Genomic DNA, 17498 nt, shown 5'->3' on the forward strand with positions numbered 1-17498 from the left:
TTGGGTCGTTTACAAGGAAATCTGTCATATCTTCCTCAATCCTCAGCGCCAGCCATCGCTCAGCACTCAACCCCTCGCAACTCCTGACTGATCGTGCGACGTGTTCCCTGTCCCTCTCTTTCTCTTGCTCTCAGCGAGTCGCTCACTCGCTGTCTCTCCATATGCTGCTGGGGGATCTCGGACGACTTCAACCGAGGGGAGGAGGAGGCAGAGACAGAAGGAGAGAGACAAAGAGAGAGAGAGAGAGAGAGGGGAAGACATGCAGGCAGAGTGAGATACACAGTAGAGGAGGAGAGGGAGAAGGTAGAGAGAGAGAGAGTAATGGATGGTCTGCTGCTCCTCTTCATCTCCCTGCCACAGCCAGCGAGGTGAGGAATGGCCTCAGCTCTGATAAACAGACTAACACGTGATGCCTATCTCGCATCCGCCTGCCAGAGCAGCTGATCCATGGCCACATGCATGGCCCGCTATCCTCATGAAGGGTCTTCCTGGTGACACGGTGGACAAGTAGATACTGGAGTTTCAGCAGTTTATAAAGATATCATATAAAGGAGAAAGCACAGTTCACAAAAACCAATGGATTCTCAACAATAACTAGTTTCAACCATAACCTCAATTTAAACCTAATCATTAAATATAACCCTTAAGATCAATTCAGCAGCTTTCATACATGACATCTGTGTCTGCGTCCTGTTGTATTCCTTTAGATTGTTCTGCTTTGTCTCAGTTGCATGTTAGAAACATCAACAACACGTCCATTCTATACAAGGTGACTGACAGGAGAATTCTGGAAAACGTCCAGAGCAAGTGACTCAGACATTTGGGTCTGGATCCTTTCAGGAGAACTCCGGGGTTCAGAGCACATCTAAAGGCAGCATCAGTAACAACCCTGTTTGCTGGAAGGTCTAAATGTCACATTGGCCCTTTCAAGGATAGCAACAGAACATGAAACACACACACACACACACACACACACACACACACACACACACACACACACACACACACACACACACACACACACACACACACACACACACACACACACACACACACACACACACACACACACACACACACACACACACACACACTGGGGCCTGTTCAGCTACAGACACACACATTCACACTCACTCTGCCTTGAACCCAGGCTGTTAAACCTTGGCCTCTCAGTCGAACCCTGGTGCCTTCACGCAGTGTAATGTGAAACACTGCAGGAGCGATGGGGTCATAGAGAGAGAGAGAGAGAGAGAGGGATGGAGGGGATCGGGGGGGCACAGCTCACATGAGGGATTTCCTCTCTCCCAGAAACGACAGGAAGAACTTTCAACTTTCAACTGAGATACATAAGCAAACACGAGCACTTTGAACGTTTGAGTTTAACGTCCTCTCCACTGCTCTGGTCGACATGAAAGTGGCGTTTTAAAATGACTGAAGTTTTTTACGAACGCCTTTCAAAGTGCAAATGTTCAAAATCTCAGCTTATAAATCACGCATAGTGTTGTGTAATTAGCCTGGGCCAGAAACGACAAAAACAACATACCTAGTGTGCTTCTCTGCCTTTGGAAATATTATTTGATCTAATATTTATGACAATGAGTGTTGACTTCTGTCCTTCCAAAACATTCACTGGCAACTGAAGCACGATTAAAAATGAATCATATGTTTTTAATATCAAAACAAAACTCACATGTTTCCCTTAACTCCACGAAGGAGACACACAAAGATCTTAAAGTGTTGAACAAACAAACCAGCCTGAACTCCCCGTCAACACAACCTCCACTCACTATTGATATCATTAACATTTCTCCCTTATTCTTCTTCATGCACCTAGAAGACCAAGTACAAGCACACACGCAGTCAAGAGCACACACGTACGCACATACACACACGCAGTCAAGCATGCATACACACACACGCACACACACACACACACACACCAACAGGCATCTCACTTTACCTCAAATCAACCCTGTCAATGTGTGAGGCGATGTAGCAATGTGATTTAGGTTAAACACGCACCACTGGCTTATAGGTGTTAGGACTGCTGAGCATGTGATTGACAGACACACACACACACAGCCACACACACACACACACACACACGGAGCTAATGCAATACCAACTCCACTTCTCAACACACCCAGGACCCCCACCGTCGACACAAACACACACACAGAGCATGTGTGTTCTGAAGGACAAACATTTCATCTCGCCCGGTCTCCTCTACATTGCAGTTTCAGCACAACTGTCAGCCTCGCTGCATGTTTGTGTGCATGTGTGTGTCTGTGTGTGTGTGCGTGTGTGTGTTCACTCTCCTCTATACAGACCAAGCTGAACCACTCCTCTACCTTTCTCCTCTGTGTGTCCTTCCTCGTGGAGCTAGTTGGGAGCCTATAAGGCGACTTTAACCTTGTCTCCACATGTTGCTGATGAATACGTTACCACGGCGCTGGATCCAATTTCAGGTTTCCCAGCATTCTGATGAATGGCGGGAACATACGTGTTCAGCGAGGCGTTTGGCTTGAGAGGCAATTTACGTGACAGAGCCTATACATCCGGGGGCAGGTTGATCGATATCAGGGCTATTTTTTCTCTTGTTTTTTTTTTTTTTACAGCTTCATACCTTAGAGTAAATACAAATGACAGGACGTAATGGTTTACATGAAGCTAGCTGCAGCCAACTCTGTGAGCAGGGTGGGGCCGTGTTCTTGTAATTACCATTACCTCAGCGGTAAACGCCTTATTTAAAATGTCACGCTGCTGAAATGGAAAGAGTTTAACAGAGTTGGTCCACGTGTTCTGGCCACGTTTGAGTTTCCCATGTATAGGTTCTTGTTATTAGTGTATATACTTTATTCTATCTTATTCTATTTTGTTATATATTGTTGTTTTTTTATATTGTTGTTTTATGTTCAGTGCACCAATGACACCAAGGCAATTTCCTGTATGTGCAAACATACCTGGCAAATAAAAGAATTCTGATTCTGATTCTGATATTCAGTATTTTGAGTACACGAGTTAAAGTGAATAGACTTAGTCATGAGTTTCTATCGTTGATACTTGACTTGTATTCTTCTTAATCTGCTCAGTTTATTACCCATGTGCTTTATTAATGGCATATATTGACCACTTGATAAGAAAAACTGAAGAGCCCTGATGTTCAACGCATCTTTCACCGAAGAAAAATATTTTGATAGATAGATAGATGGATACTTTATTAATCCCGAGGGAAATTCAGATCCCGTGCAGAATATTAAAACATACATCTTGAGTGAGGTGATATTTGCACCTCACTTGTAGGGAAGCAAATTAATTGCTTTGACACACGCTAAGGAAGGATTGCGTGTGCACTGATGAGACGTCTTACCTCGCCATCCCGGTGCCACGGCCTCCCGTTCTGAGGGTACTTGCTCTGGCTCTGGCGTTTCTTCTGCCCTCCGTCGGCAAATTTGCACAGCAAAGGCTCTATGGGAGCTGCGGAGAGGGGGGAAAAGAGGACAGAATCATGTGAGAAGGACTGTATGTGACCTCCCCCCCACCCCTCAGAAGGACAGAAGACCCTTTGAACAGTGTCGCATTTCTCTTCTTCTACCATCTCACCCCTCTTCCCTCTTCCCTCACTCCCTCACTCCCTCACTCCCTCACTCCCTCCTCCCCGGCCTCCAATGAAGCTCTTAGTCAGATTCCCAGACCGGCGGTGTTGGCAGCCCCTCCGTACCCCTGCTCCGGCTGGCAGCCCATGAAAGAGCATCGCAGGGTATTGTTGAAATAATAATCACAGTAATCGCTCTTGTAAATACCTCTGAGATGGTAATGTAGGAGCGCTCTGTCAGCCAGGGCTTGTTTCTATAAGGCGTTCCTGTTCCTGACGCATAATCCCTCTGTGCTTTTAATTTAACAGCCATCTTCGCCTTTATTTGAAATTGTTTGCCTGTTTCCACCCCGCAACCATCGGTGCAGGCGTCTCGCTGGACTCTGAACACTAGGGGCGCTCTACCACACGAAGATAAGAAACAGAAGATTGACAAAAACAGCCGCACTTCAGAGCTGGCAATTGAAAACCAAACATGAGCTGCTCTAGGTTCAACTGCAAAAAAGAATATTAAACAGTGGCCAAATATGATGCGGTGACTGTCTCCATATCAACAGGCTTTTGTGTGAATAATTGCCAATAAAAGGTTGATGAGAACGTTGCGACGACCCACAGATAAGTTCTGAAAGGGCACGTTCTCACACCTGAGCTGCAGGTGAGAGGAATAAAAATAGGCTCCATGGGAAAAGAGAGAGAAATCTGTAGAAAGACAGGTTCAATGAAAGAAGAAGGTGAAAGAGGAAAAAAATGAGCTTTTTCTCATGAGGAACAGGTGGCTCTCTTGGCCGGTGTGTGTGTGTGTGTGTGTGTGTGTGTGTGTGTTTCCCCTTTTCAGTCTGCGACGGCGAGATTGGGATCTCTTTGGGGGCCGACTGCGGAGATGAGTGAGCGGAAGGGAGACAGTTGGATAAACACATGAGCACAGACAAGGAACAAAAACAGGGGAGAAGAAGAGGGAAAGAGATATGGCTGAGTGGAGGAGAGAGAGAGAAACAAGGGGAGAGAACGGAGTGAGAATCTACAGCGGGATCAAACACTCGTTCTCTGGGAGGGCTGTACAGTTCAGCTCTAGAGTACAGTACACACACACACACACAAACACACACACACACACACACACAAGCTTGTCCAAACACCGAGCCTCTGCTGCCCTGCACCTGGTGGCTCAGAAGGGAGCTGACGGCTGTGCTGTCAACGCATTCGCATTACTGGCCGGGCAGCTCGTGACACGGCCGCTCTGTGACGACACGGGCGGGCGGGGGGGGCGAGCAAAGGCGATGATACAGATGACACCCACTGAGAAAACTGCTGATGGTTTTAATCTTCCCTCGCAGATGTTAAGACGCACCTTGGGCCAATAATGCTGCAGCGTCACCAGACGGCAAAGAACCAAGCGCTGTCAGGATTGATGAGGCGGTGACGGTGATAAAACCGTGTCAATGGTTTTAATGAGCAAACACGATGATTTGTATATTAACTTCCATTCATTTCCCGGACAGGTCACTGATACTGTCACTTTAAGGGAAGAATTATTTTGTAGTTAGAGAGGGTGTCTTAAGAATGCAAATAGGAAGATGGCTGTGTGATCGTTTTGAACAATGTTTTTTTATTAATTTCCAATAAGAACCGACAAAACACATTGACACATACCACACAAGTTGCACAATGAAATGCAGGCGAACTTCACTGCATACACATACATACAAAAAAATAAAAAAATAAAAAATACAGATAAACACGCACACAAACATACATACCTACGTAAAATAATAACAAATAAATAAAATCAAATAAAAATGTCACACTCGATATCCCTACAGATAGATATAATCTACCGTTGCCTGAGAAAGTCCATTAAGGGTGCCCACACCTCTTCAAATTCCTGTGCTTTACCCCTGATTACATAGGTTAGCTTTTCTAATGTAACATACATTGCCATCTCTCTTATCCGAGATTGTGTAGACGATACTTCAGTCTCTCTCCAAGATAAAGCGGCGTGTGATCGTTAATGGGACTATGGGGCAGAACTATTTAGTCTCAAAATTCTTCACGCCCACAGATACAATACGAGGGAAAACAGTGATTCCTGCGGTCACAGCTGAGAAGTTGGCCGTGAACTTGCTGCTCCACGGTTGACCACGAGAAGGTCAGAGATGGTGCTGGGGACTGGAGTGTTCAACGTGACAAATCAACGGAGGAGAGCATCAGCCGCTCGCCTCAAAAGGATCAAAACTCAAGTTGACTGTCAAATGTGTCACTGTGCAGTTTCAGATGCGAGTTCAACCTCGTCTCAGCCCCGTGCTCGCAGCTGTGCCGGCAGAGCAGAAAGGCTCCCGACACCTTTTCTTCACGAGGACAATGTCCTGTGCAACCCAAGCTTGTATGAATTCCGAGACCAAATAAACGCCATACCCAAAGACTTTAAACTTTTCTGAGTGTGAGTGTGTTTCTGTGGCTTTAGGGGATCCAACGAGACCAAAACTTTTCAGAGTCAGCCAAGGAGAATGTATCCTGCTAGGGAGAGTGAGTGAGGGAGAGAGACGCTGCAGAAGGAAAAGCAACAGAGCCACTCCTTAACCTCTCCTCCGAGATAATTAGCCATCGGAGAAATTTAGAGAATCTGACACGAGAGCACGCTGACGTCCCCCCACTGACTTCATGCCCAGTTCCCACAACCAGCGAGCCAATTTGTTTAAAACTCCAGCCCAAGATCAACAGCCTCACACCACGCCACCCGCCCTGTGGACACACTCACCCCTCTGTAGCCCTGACACACATACAAACACACACACTCCTTCTGCCCTTAACGTTCCTCTGGCATAACCCTTGAACACACACACACAAACCCACAGACACACACACACACACACACACAATAGGAATCGCTGCCAGCTTAAAAACGCTTCTTAGACCTCTCACCGCACGCCGTCATCACTGACACAGCCCAGAATAAACCGGGCCACTGGCCGGACGCACTGGGCTGCTGAGGCTGCGTCTTCAGGTCACGGTCTCCAAGTGAAACACGTTTCCTCTGGTTGTAGTGTCTGATGTGTCACTGGAAAAAAGTAGTGTAGCTGCCCTTTGATGATTCTAAATTATAGGAAAAAGAGGTGAAGTGTTTTTTGATCAGGGGTAGGGTTGCAAAATTCCGTGAATATTCAAAGTTGGACACTTTCCATGGGAATTAACGGGAATATACGGGAATATACGGGAATTAACGGGAATTTACGGGAATAAACTGGAAATGTTGTGGGTAATTTATACTAACTGTATTTACCTTGTCATATACAGACATAAATATAAACATTTTGTTTTGTCATTGGGCTGATTTGAGCCCTGAGGAAACTTTGGGCACTTGACTATATGCTTCTGCATCGTTGTGTCATTCTTAACATAGGTCTTTGCACAGTATTTGCTAATGTTCACAGCCTTTCCTTCTACATTGGATGGGGTGAAATGTCTCCACACATGAGATAGTGCACGTGGCATTGTTCTGTAGAATAAGATGAGAAAAAAGTTTGTAAAAAAACACTAATGCAATGCCAGAGATATAAATAGTTAGCCAAACAATTGGAATCGTCTGTGAAAATACTTTACAATTTATGGATAAAGGAATGGAAATAGGCTAGATGAAAAGATGAACAATCCTCAATCAGCATACTAATATATTTTCCCGAGTTATATCATCGAAACTTACCTGACTAGTCCTGCACACTACAGCAGGCCTAGAGTTTTGAATGATGTTTTTATTGCTCAGCGTTTAATTTGCGTAGGTTTTTTTTTTTTTTCAAAATTCCCAAAAATTCCCAAGCTTAACTTCCTATGGAAAGTTTCCGGAAATTTACCAGAAACCTTCGGCCCCTTTGCAACCCTAATCAGGGGTCAACAACTGCCAGAAACAAGGTGCTCAATGGGGATTTGTAACTGGTTTTTAATGCAGGTTGCCGTAGGAACTGGTAAACACATAAAGGGAGGGTGACCACACGCACGTGATCGAGAGCAAACAGGACCAACCCCACACATGAGGGCGAGCGAGCCACTCTTAGGACGGTTTGGAGAGAGTAAGACGCCTGCTGGCCTGGTTTCATCACCTCTCAGTCGTCCTCCACTCTGTGCGTTTGGCTGGAAGAGACAGTCACGGCTCTCTGCTCATCAATAGACACTTTACCACCCGGCAGAATGAGCCAATAAGTGCACGCAGATGTACTTCAGTGCAAGACACTGCAATTACAACAGCCGTTTAAATTGAAGCTTGTTGCAAGTTTCGCTTATTAGCGCTCTCCATGCATAAGTAATTATTGCTATTACTGTTGTTTCCTATGGGCCGGCATCTGGGGGAAATCAGCGCTTTGTCTGCGGAGTGAAAGCCGGCGCAGCGAGAACACCAGATCTCGCCGTTCCCTTTCTTCCCGCTATCTGTGGACAAAGAGAGCTTACGTGCTCCGGATGGTCTCGCAGGGGCCGGCTGAATGGCGTCTTGATCCAATGAATGCAAATAAGCGCATGCATTGTAATGCATCAATGTCGGAGCGGCATACAGTCATCTGCTGCTCAGAATTGGACCGTGCATCTGTTTGGCGTGAAAGGCGAAATCATGCAGGAAACCCCCCCCCCCCCCCCCAGGCTGTAGCAAGGCCGGGTAAAAGGTTTTACTCAGAGAAACACACGCAGCTTTTCACCATCAAGACAGTTACAAAAGAGGCCTCTCACATCGGCTCGGAGTCAAACTGGGACGCCCTCGCTCTCCTCCGACAGGGTGCAAAGCTCTCGAGGGCGAACAAAGGGAACTGTTCAGCCACTTCTACCCGAAATATGTCACTCTGAAAAAAACAAAGCTCGAGTGAAAGGAAGCTTTCCACTTCCCAATGACAACTTTCGGTCAAAGGTTCCAGCGGATTCTTGGGCTCGAGGTTCCATGAGCTAAGCGTCCAAAGAAAAGTTAGTTGGAACGGCTCAGTGTTTTACTGCAAGGACAAATTCGGAAAGGTTGGGGAAGAGGAGGAAGAAAGCGGAAAGACAGTATTTTATTGGAACGCTGCTGTTCTCTCATGCTGCTCGAGGGGGGATCTCTAATTGGATCAACAACTGTCTGATTCCCATCAGCCGGCTTGACCCGTCTGCCCAAAGCCAGGAGGCTGCGTCTTATGGGAACGAGAGAATGAAAGGGAGTGGGAGGGAGAGAGAGAGAGAGAGACGTGGAAAAGACACAAGACAGATACAGGAAAAAGCAACAGAGCACAAGGGACAGTGTTCTGGAAATAGAGGAAGAGATAGTTGCTCGAAAAAAAACACAAGACAGGTGGGCAAGACAAATGAGAAGAGGCATCGACAAAAACCACCAGCCGGGTATATACACACGAAGCCATTTTCAGAGTCAAACAGACAAGCTCAGAAATGGCCGCCCAACCAGGAAGGGCGGCGGGGGTGGCGGCGGCGGCAGCAGCTTCCCTACAGGGAGCGGCTGTGACGGATCCCAGTCGATAGCTCTCACAACTGCCACGCCGGCCTTGCATCCTTCAGCATGGAAATGAAGACAGTCTGCCAGGCCGTTCTGCTGACAGGGACGGCACACACGGCTCAATGACACGGCCTGATAAATGGAGTTCGGCGAGAGAGAGAGCGAGAGACAAAGAGGAGGATGGGTCGGGGGGGGGGAGATAGATGGAAGAGACAGATACGGTGTCGTAGTGAGAGACACGAGGAGACAGTGACGGAAGGGGGACCGAGGGGCAGAGAGAGAGAGAGAGAGAGAGAGATTCACCCAGGGAAGGAGTCTGATCCATACGGTATGGATGAGCTGGAGAGACGGGTGTAGGGAGAAGGATGTCAACAACGCACTGCCTCCGTTACACATGCTCTCTCTCTGGCTATTGATCAGGCCTTTGCTCAGATTCTCTCATCGAGGGCTCCGGCCGCACGCAGGCCTGAGATGATATTATGGATTACAGGAAGGGAAGTGCCGGGACGAGCGCTGGAGGCCGGCGGTAGAAGCCTGATCGATGAGCTATTGCGCACTTAACAAGACTAATGTTATGTAGGGAGTCTCTGACATGCTAATCCATCTCTCACTCTCTCCATCCGATCTCATCTCTCTCCGTCATGGTTATCTCCCGTCTGCCCATCTCGAGTCTCCATTTTTCCTTCTCTCTCTCTCTGTCATTCTTTCTCCCGTCTGAGTATCTCGAGCCTCCATTTTTCTTTGCATCTTTCTTTCCGATTTAATCTCTTTCTGTCATTTTACCTCCCGTCTGCCCGTCTCGATCCTCCGTTTCTCTATCCTTCCTTCTGACCGCCTGTCTGTTCATCCGTCTGTCCGTCCTTCGCTCTCTCTGTCATGTCATCACCTGCCCATTTTAATCCATTTTCTTCTTTTCTATATATCTATCTGATTCCATCTCTCTGCCGTGGTTGTCTTCTGTCTGTCTACCTCGATCCTCCATTTCTCTTTCTTTCCTTCATTCTCATCCCTCCATCCCTCACTCTCTCGATCCGATTTCATCTCTCTCTCTCTCTCTTTCTTTCTTTCTTCAGGCATATAAAGAAAAGCTGATGGATGAGAGGAGCTCCATGTGTCTGACTCCACACTGCAGCATCTTATGGGCACGGGAACACGATTAAATCCAAGCGGTAGTCTGGGAACACGCAGACATCAATGTGACCTGATCTCCCCGAAAAAAAGGTGAAGAACACTTAACAAAATAAAGGGCTGTAATTACAGTAGCAGCTGGAAATATGGGTGAATATGATTGCGACTTCGAGTCTTGGCTCCGAATTAATCTGCTCTTACAGTAAAATGTGAGCGCAGCAAGTGCAGCGCCAAACAGGCGCCGGGTTTCCAGCTGCTCGCCATCTCCTGCGAGACGAGCTCCGAGGTACCGGTTAAATGAAAAACTTCATTTAAGCTTAATCAGCTAAACCCACTTGCTAAGGTTGCCATGGTGAGCAAACAAATAGCCAGTGTGTGTGTGCGAGTGCCCACTCTAATGAGCGGCTCACAGTCCTGCATCCATACATTATAATAACATTCATGCGAGCAGACAGTCCTCACCGCATTCAATTCCAAATGGCGTTGCGGATCACGCTGGTTCCTGCAGTCAGTGGCAATTTGAAAGTGGCGGTGGCAGATGTTTCTAATGTGGAAGCCACACATGCTGCTCGTCACTGCCAACGTCTCTGCCGCTGCACAGGGTCTCGGTATCGGGCCGCCACTTTACACAGCTGGCCCGGGTGGCAATTACAGCACAAGTGTCCGCATTGTGGTCGGCGCAAAAAACTGTAAGTACGGTACGGGACGAGACTGAGAAACACCAGGTTCGGAGTGGATTCGAAATAAGATCCCAGCTATGAAAACACCAGAATGTGAACCAGGCTAGCGAGTACGTCACTGAGTGGAAGCTCCGAGCAGCGAGCCAACTGGACCAGAAGATGTAAGAACAATCGTCCAAAACGCTTCATGACTTCTTCACCACCGAGGAGATTAGGCAAGAAGAGGAATAAAACATACATACTATTAACAGCATGTATATGTATTTCATGGCCTGCAGGGGATTGAGAATCTCCATGGCCCTAAACACTTTGATACGCTGGTAAATTTAAGATCACAGACTGAATATGTGTTTAAAGGAAGAAAGGCTTTAGACAGTAACAGAAATAATGCATAAAGTATTAAATAATCCAAGAATGGAATAGACTGGTTCTGATCCGTGGAGCTCTTTTCTGTTTTTCTTTTAACGGCAAAAAAAACATGTCCGCGGCCGAGGGACTTAAGAGCAGCTGCTGCCGAGCTTGGCCTGTGGGCGTTGACTTGTGCTGCCACTGTCTGTGTCACTGCCTGTGTGGGCCGACAGTGAAGCTAGCTCTGTCCCTGTTAGCAGAGTATTATAACACTGCCAACGCCTCCAGTGACCCGTGAAACCTCCCATCTATAGAGATGAATCATACAGATGGGCGCTTTGTAATTCAACAGCGCTCCACCGTCCACCAGACCTGCAGCGAATATAACTCGCTATGACACCGGAGCAGAATCAGGATGAATGGGCGGGGGGGTTTCTGAGCTCTGTGAGGACGTCTGAGCAAAGCAATCTAGGCCACGTTGTATGAATGTGAATTTTCAGTTTTTTGGGAATGCTTCAAACTTGAAAACATATTCTAACCCCTTAGTTCCCTTAGTACCCCTTTAAGTTGAGGTAAGAGTTAGATTCATATATACGGGAAAAGGACGGAGCCTCCTGTCCGTGGTCTGTGTTTATTTTGTCTGTATTTCTACATTATCGCAAACTTGTTTGTTGTAAATCTCTACGATAACATAGAGGATGCATGGAAGCATGTGTGCTGTGGCGCTTATATCGTGTTAAACTGATATATCTCTTTTCGTAGGCACAGGCAGCATAAACGAGTCTTTTCTACAGATTCCACACAATGTTATGTTACAGCAAAGATATTCAGGTGTATTTATCATGGTGATACTGATCTTATTTGGCATTTCTCAGCACTATTCTTCTTATATATATCGAGGTAACACAAATTCACACTCTGCCCCTTGCAAATAGTCCTCCAGTGTTTGTCTGCTGGTACCCTAAAGAACAATTGGACGTTAGGTTCCTCATTGGACGGTATCTTACCCAGATGGCCCAACAATTCAAACACATGATTTTTCTAGTTCTAAGAAAAGGGTTATCTAACCTTTAGGCTCCTGTTGCCTGGAAATTGACAGTGACATTTGAAAGAGAAGCACAAATACAAGAAAGCCGTATCGGTCCGAGCCGGGAGAGTGACGCGTACAAAAAGCCTGTGTGTCTGTTAACTAGGTTTCCACCGCAGGGGCTTCCAGTAACAACGGTATGGACAGAAAAGAAAATGAAATTACAGCACAATAAATGAATTATCAATAAAGAGCCCTCAATACTGTATCTGAGGGGGGATCAATATGCCACGGCCAGGCTGCGATGTGGGCCGAGGGCTGAGGGCACGCCTCCAGCCGAGGGACCGGCCGGGTCGATAATGTCACTGGGGGGGGGGTGCTCGGCGATCAATGCGGCCAGTGACGTTGATTTATGATCAATGAAAGCGGGGCACCTGACTAATAAGGGAGGAAGGGGAGTACGAGAAGGGGGGGGGGTTGGGGTTCCATAGAGTCCCCTTTACTGTAACTGATTGGGGATCGATGGAGAGTGGCACCGTGGCTGATTGGGGATCAGGCGACTCGCTGGCAGAGGAAGGCGGCTCCGTGTGAGAGGATCTGGTCGGCTGCGTGGAGAGAGCAGCCTGTCTGAGCCGGGCCGAGCTGCAGAGACGGTAATTAAAGCTGTGCTGAAAGGAGCTTTCCACCGGTTGATAGAAGCTGCAGGTGCAGCTCTCTTTGCTCTTTCACTGTCAAAAGAACACACACACACACACAACCACACACTGTCACTGAAACACACTCAGCACAGGAAGGTCTGCGCTTCTTTCCTCTCATTGGTTCATTGCTACGAACCCAGATGATCCATGTGTAATTTTTGGGGCACGACATGTTAAGCGTATTACTTTCAGCAGATTACTTGATGGTGTCTCATTTCAGTGATATGCAGTAATTACTAACAGATGCTGTGGGTTGCTGCTTGTCTCACATTTGCCTTCAGGAGAGAGGTAGGAGTTGCTAATTTCACGAAGCAGTTAGTGACGCTTGTTCTTAAATAAAATGTAAAATTAATCCTACACCTGACAGACAAGTATGAACTCCCACAAAGCAAATCTGCTTCGGCCCAGATTTGGCCCCACACACTGTCAAACTGCCATTCTATCATCATTCCACAAAGCCGGTAGATTGATGTCACCTCAGCGTCCCACTCCTGTTTTGCCAGATCTGGGCCATGAGGCCTCAGGAATGCCTCAGATCAACCAAAGGTGCTAAAGGTGGCCTGAATTGGGTTTGTGCTACCACATGAGCCCCTTAAGGTTCATATCAAGATTCCATGTTGCCTAGAACACTGCATGTTTGCAAAAAAATACTTCTTCCAGGCCACACTAAGGCCATAAGTGCATCATTTCCTGAAGTGGCCCACATCTGTATTCTATCTGTGTTGCTTTGTTTTATTACGACAATCTTTGTCAGGCCTCTCTCCTCTCACCTTTATTCAAACTCTATGATTCCTCTGGTAATCTCATAAACACTGAAACACATGAGAAGGTGCAGACGTGGCCGTGAAATATCTGGAATATTTCAGATTAGTGGACTGAGCTTCATAAGCCAAATAAAAAAAGGTAGAGCTAGGTCCAAATTTAGACGCTAACCCTTCATCTGTGCTTTGTCAGACCGATCCCTCCAGAGAGGAACGGTGCATCACACGCTCCGGCTCATAATTCATTCATTTCTTAGGTATTCTCTTTGTTCTCCAGCAGCGTTGACACTAATTTCCCTCTGTCTTTCAAGGAAAAAAAGGAAAAAGTTGCTGACAACAAAGCTCACTGAATAAATCAACTGTTTTCTAAGGAAGCTGCAGAGTCTGCTGGCGTAAATTAAGTAGATATTACAGTGTGTTGTTCAACAATCTCAACATTTATGAAATTGTTTTTGATTTGGATGTGAAGGTCAGGCTGGTAATGGTAAAAGGTTGGCGCCATGTATGTGTCTTTTTATTCTGGGATGTAACATTAATATCAAATCACCAGCAGGGAGCAATATGCTAAGGAAGAAACGTCATAAAAATAAATGGCGATTTGAGATTTCAGAGTCCTGGCCACAATCTGAAACCACTTCCCTCCCGTATCAGCATCTTATTGTTTTTTTCTCGATCTTCCTTCTGCTTCAAAGAGAAAAGCCAAACAAAACAAAGATGGTCGCTTGTTAGCATGAAAAATACCACTTAGCAAACTCTTCAGCTTTAAACTAGTTTCAGTAACTACGTCCCCTTGAGAGAACAATATCCAGAGCGATAACCGGAGAGAGAGAGAGGTCGACCTGCGGAGAGCAACTTTGAGTAAGTCCTTGCCTAAACATCTCAGACGTGATGAAAGGCTTTGTTTTTCTCGCTCTGCGTTAATGGCTCCCAATCGATGTGGGAGAGCCGTGTTTTTCCTCCACATGTCCCGACCCCCGGGGAAACACGGGGAGGTAATGTGGGAGGGGAGAGGTATCGACAGACAACATCAATATCCCTGGGATTCACAAGCGGCCGCGTGCTGAAGGTAACTACTTCTAAGTTTGAGCTCAGGTCGGCCTTCAGGACTCGTCACTGCAGCGTCAAGGTCGGAGGAGGCGTCCGAGGGCCGGAGCGTTGGCGTGGACGGGAAACGAGCAGCTAGAAACAAAACAAAATGCTAGAAACTGAGGATACACATCTGGACTCACCTCTAAAACAACCCATCTGTCCTACAAACACACACACACACACGGGCGCAGACACACCGATTCGTTCACTTCCACGATGCCAGGAATGTGAGGCAGCGCTGCAGAGGCGAGCACATCGCCACGCTGGCTCTCATCTGTCACCGGCGGCAACCAGCCCGCCAGCCGCCATGATGTGCAGCTTAATTGGGGGAGCTGATGAGGTCTGATGAGGCCGGTACTTATTGAATTCCCCAGCCTGTTATTTAGACAATGCTGCGGAGAAGTGGCCTCCCTCTTCTCTCCCATCCTCATCCATTCACTGTCCCGGCAGGGGGGGGGGGGGGCGGCTGGCTAATCCACTCCTGTTTGTAATGGCTGTGCGAGCTGAAGGGATTTGGAAACGCTCTGCACTCGCCAGCGCACATCTAACACACTCCGCTGTGGATGTTACCCCATAATGGGCCGATTTGATGAGTTAACCAGATCCCTACACCCATCCACCCATCTCGACCCCTCTTTGCCCACCTCGCCATTGTGTGTATGTGTGTGTGTCTGTGTGTGCGTCCATGTGTGTGTGTGCTTTGGGGGTTTTGTTTGATAACCAGACTTTGAAGCAGTCTTCTTTCAGCGAACCAAAAGCAATTACCAAATCTAAGATCTGGCTGCAGGATGTTCATCGTGTGTGAACGAAAAAGATGGAGAAGAGAGAGAAAGAGAGAGAGCGTGTGATGGAGAGAAAGAAATCAGCGGAGAGGAGCGGAAGTTGTGGAACAGATGGCGAAAATGGCAGGACAACAAACTTTCATTTCTGTGCCTCCGACTGGTGAGAGAGAGACTGTGCCGTCACAGAGGGACGCCAAGAGTGTGGCTCAGTGTGGGACAGCACATCAAACTGCATCAGAACTAAACAAAAAAAAATATATATATATGTAAAAGAAACTTGTGATGTATGTCTTTTCAGCACACAAGAATAAATTATAGGAATTTCAAACGTGAAGTTTGGGTTGCAAAAATTCAGCATCTGGGTGGTCGGACATTTATCTGCACCAGCTGTAAGGATGACGGGCTCCCATAAAGAAAATATACTGAGATGAGCACGGCCCAGAAAAGCAACAAAAGAGGAAATATCTGACACGCAGTCATATTATTCCCCAAAAAACTGCCTCAAACTACATAAAATACAGTATAAAGGTATCGTCTTTCTGATGTATGTATCACACTGTGCAGAGTGTGTGAGATCCTGCTTCCCCAGCTCTTTGTCTGCCGCGCTCTGCATTACAATAAGCTGTCAAAACCTCAGAAACAGCGTTATTAAAAATGCTCGCAGTGTTTCTCCCTCTTTGGGAGCGTTAAGAGAAGCTAATAACACATCCAATAAAAGCAGCTCAAACCCCGAGACTCAAAATGATCCGAAATGAAATAAACCGCTGAATGACTGGTGCATCCGGAGGTATGGACGCACACAAGAGGTCCAAAATGTATAGATCAGGGTTGATGCTGATGAAGAGGAGAAGGAGGTGGAGGAGGAGGTGGAGGTGGTGGAGGTGGTTCCTGTGTTAAAGGCAGCAACATTTAAAAGCTTACACGGACAAGGTACAACCTGGAGAGCACCGGGGGCACGGAGAATCAATATCAGCCCGACTTAGAAATCTGCTGTATAATCCTTGATCTCCAAGGCCATTTGCTTTGCAGCCTGAAATTGGATACACCCCGACTGCATCCCCCTGACACCCCAGCCCCCCCCCCCCCCCCCCCCCCCACTGCCGCGCCGCGCCGAGCCTGCTGCTCAACTCCACAAATAAGACATCCTGAGAAATTGATCTGGATGCATCTGTGGCGAGATTACGTCTCGGGCCAAAAGAGAGATATGACTGGCTCAAGGTAATTCATAAATCTGTGTGTCTATGTGTAAGACAGGCGCCTGGTGAACGGGAAAACCTGGAGGAGGCGCTATCATAACCACATCGCCGCTATCTGGAAGACTCCCGCAGGAAAGAGGCCATTAAGACAACACCGTTACAAATGCTACGGGCAAATGACAAACCCTGAAATACACCGTTATAAATTCTAACCGGTAGCAAGGCTGTCATCTTTTTGTCGTTATTTCTCCTGGAGGCGGCACCTTTTGCGGTGTAACACAAATACATACAACGACCTGAGTGAGTGAGTGTGAGGGGTAAAGATTATTTTCTATTATTTTCACCTCGTACCAGGAGGTTATGTTTTCACCCCTTGTCCGGGGATTACACAGAATTCAGTAGAAGGATAAAACTTGAAAGAACAGATTCAGAATATGATTTTTACTTTCTATATTGCAAGATTATTGACATTTTTAATCAATTTCCCAAGGAATAATTAATTAATCTCGATGCTGTATCGTCAGACATATTTAGGGGAGTGATAGTGGATTTATGTGTGGTTTCATAAGGGGGCGGTTGAGCCTGGGCTAAGGTAAGTGCTCTAATGAGTTGTGGTTTATATTATATCTTATTTTACATTTGTTTATTTTGTATAAAAGTTATATTTACATACAAGACATGTGTAGATACAGAATTACTTATTGCATCTGACATAGAAAACTACAGCAACATGTTT

At 46.7% G+C, this 17498-nt stretch overlaps 1 protein-coding gene across 3 annotated transcripts in view; it reads right to left on the bottom strand.

Annotated features, from left to right (window-relative positions):
• The window catches only part of rbms3 (RNA binding motif, single stranded interacting protein), a 267760-nt gene that overhangs the window by 35567 nt on the left and 214695 nt on the right, over positions 1–17498 (bottom strand). For all 3 annotated transcript variants that reach the window (XM_061092598.1, XM_061092596.1, XM_061092597.1), the window contains one exon: positions 3371–3477. In XM_061092598.1, the coding sequence (XP_060948581.1) occupies positions 3371–3477 (107 nt within the window). The remainder of the gene's footprint in view (positions 1–3370; positions 3478–17498) is intronic.

This window comes from Limanda limanda, chromosome 19 (assembly GCF_963576545.1).
Source record: "Limanda limanda chromosome 19, fLimLim1.1, whole genome shotgun sequence".
In the NCBI taxonomy this organism is placed as follows: domain Eukaryota; kingdom Metazoa; phylum Chordata; class Actinopteri; order Pleuronectiformes; family Pleuronectidae; genus Limanda; species Limanda limanda.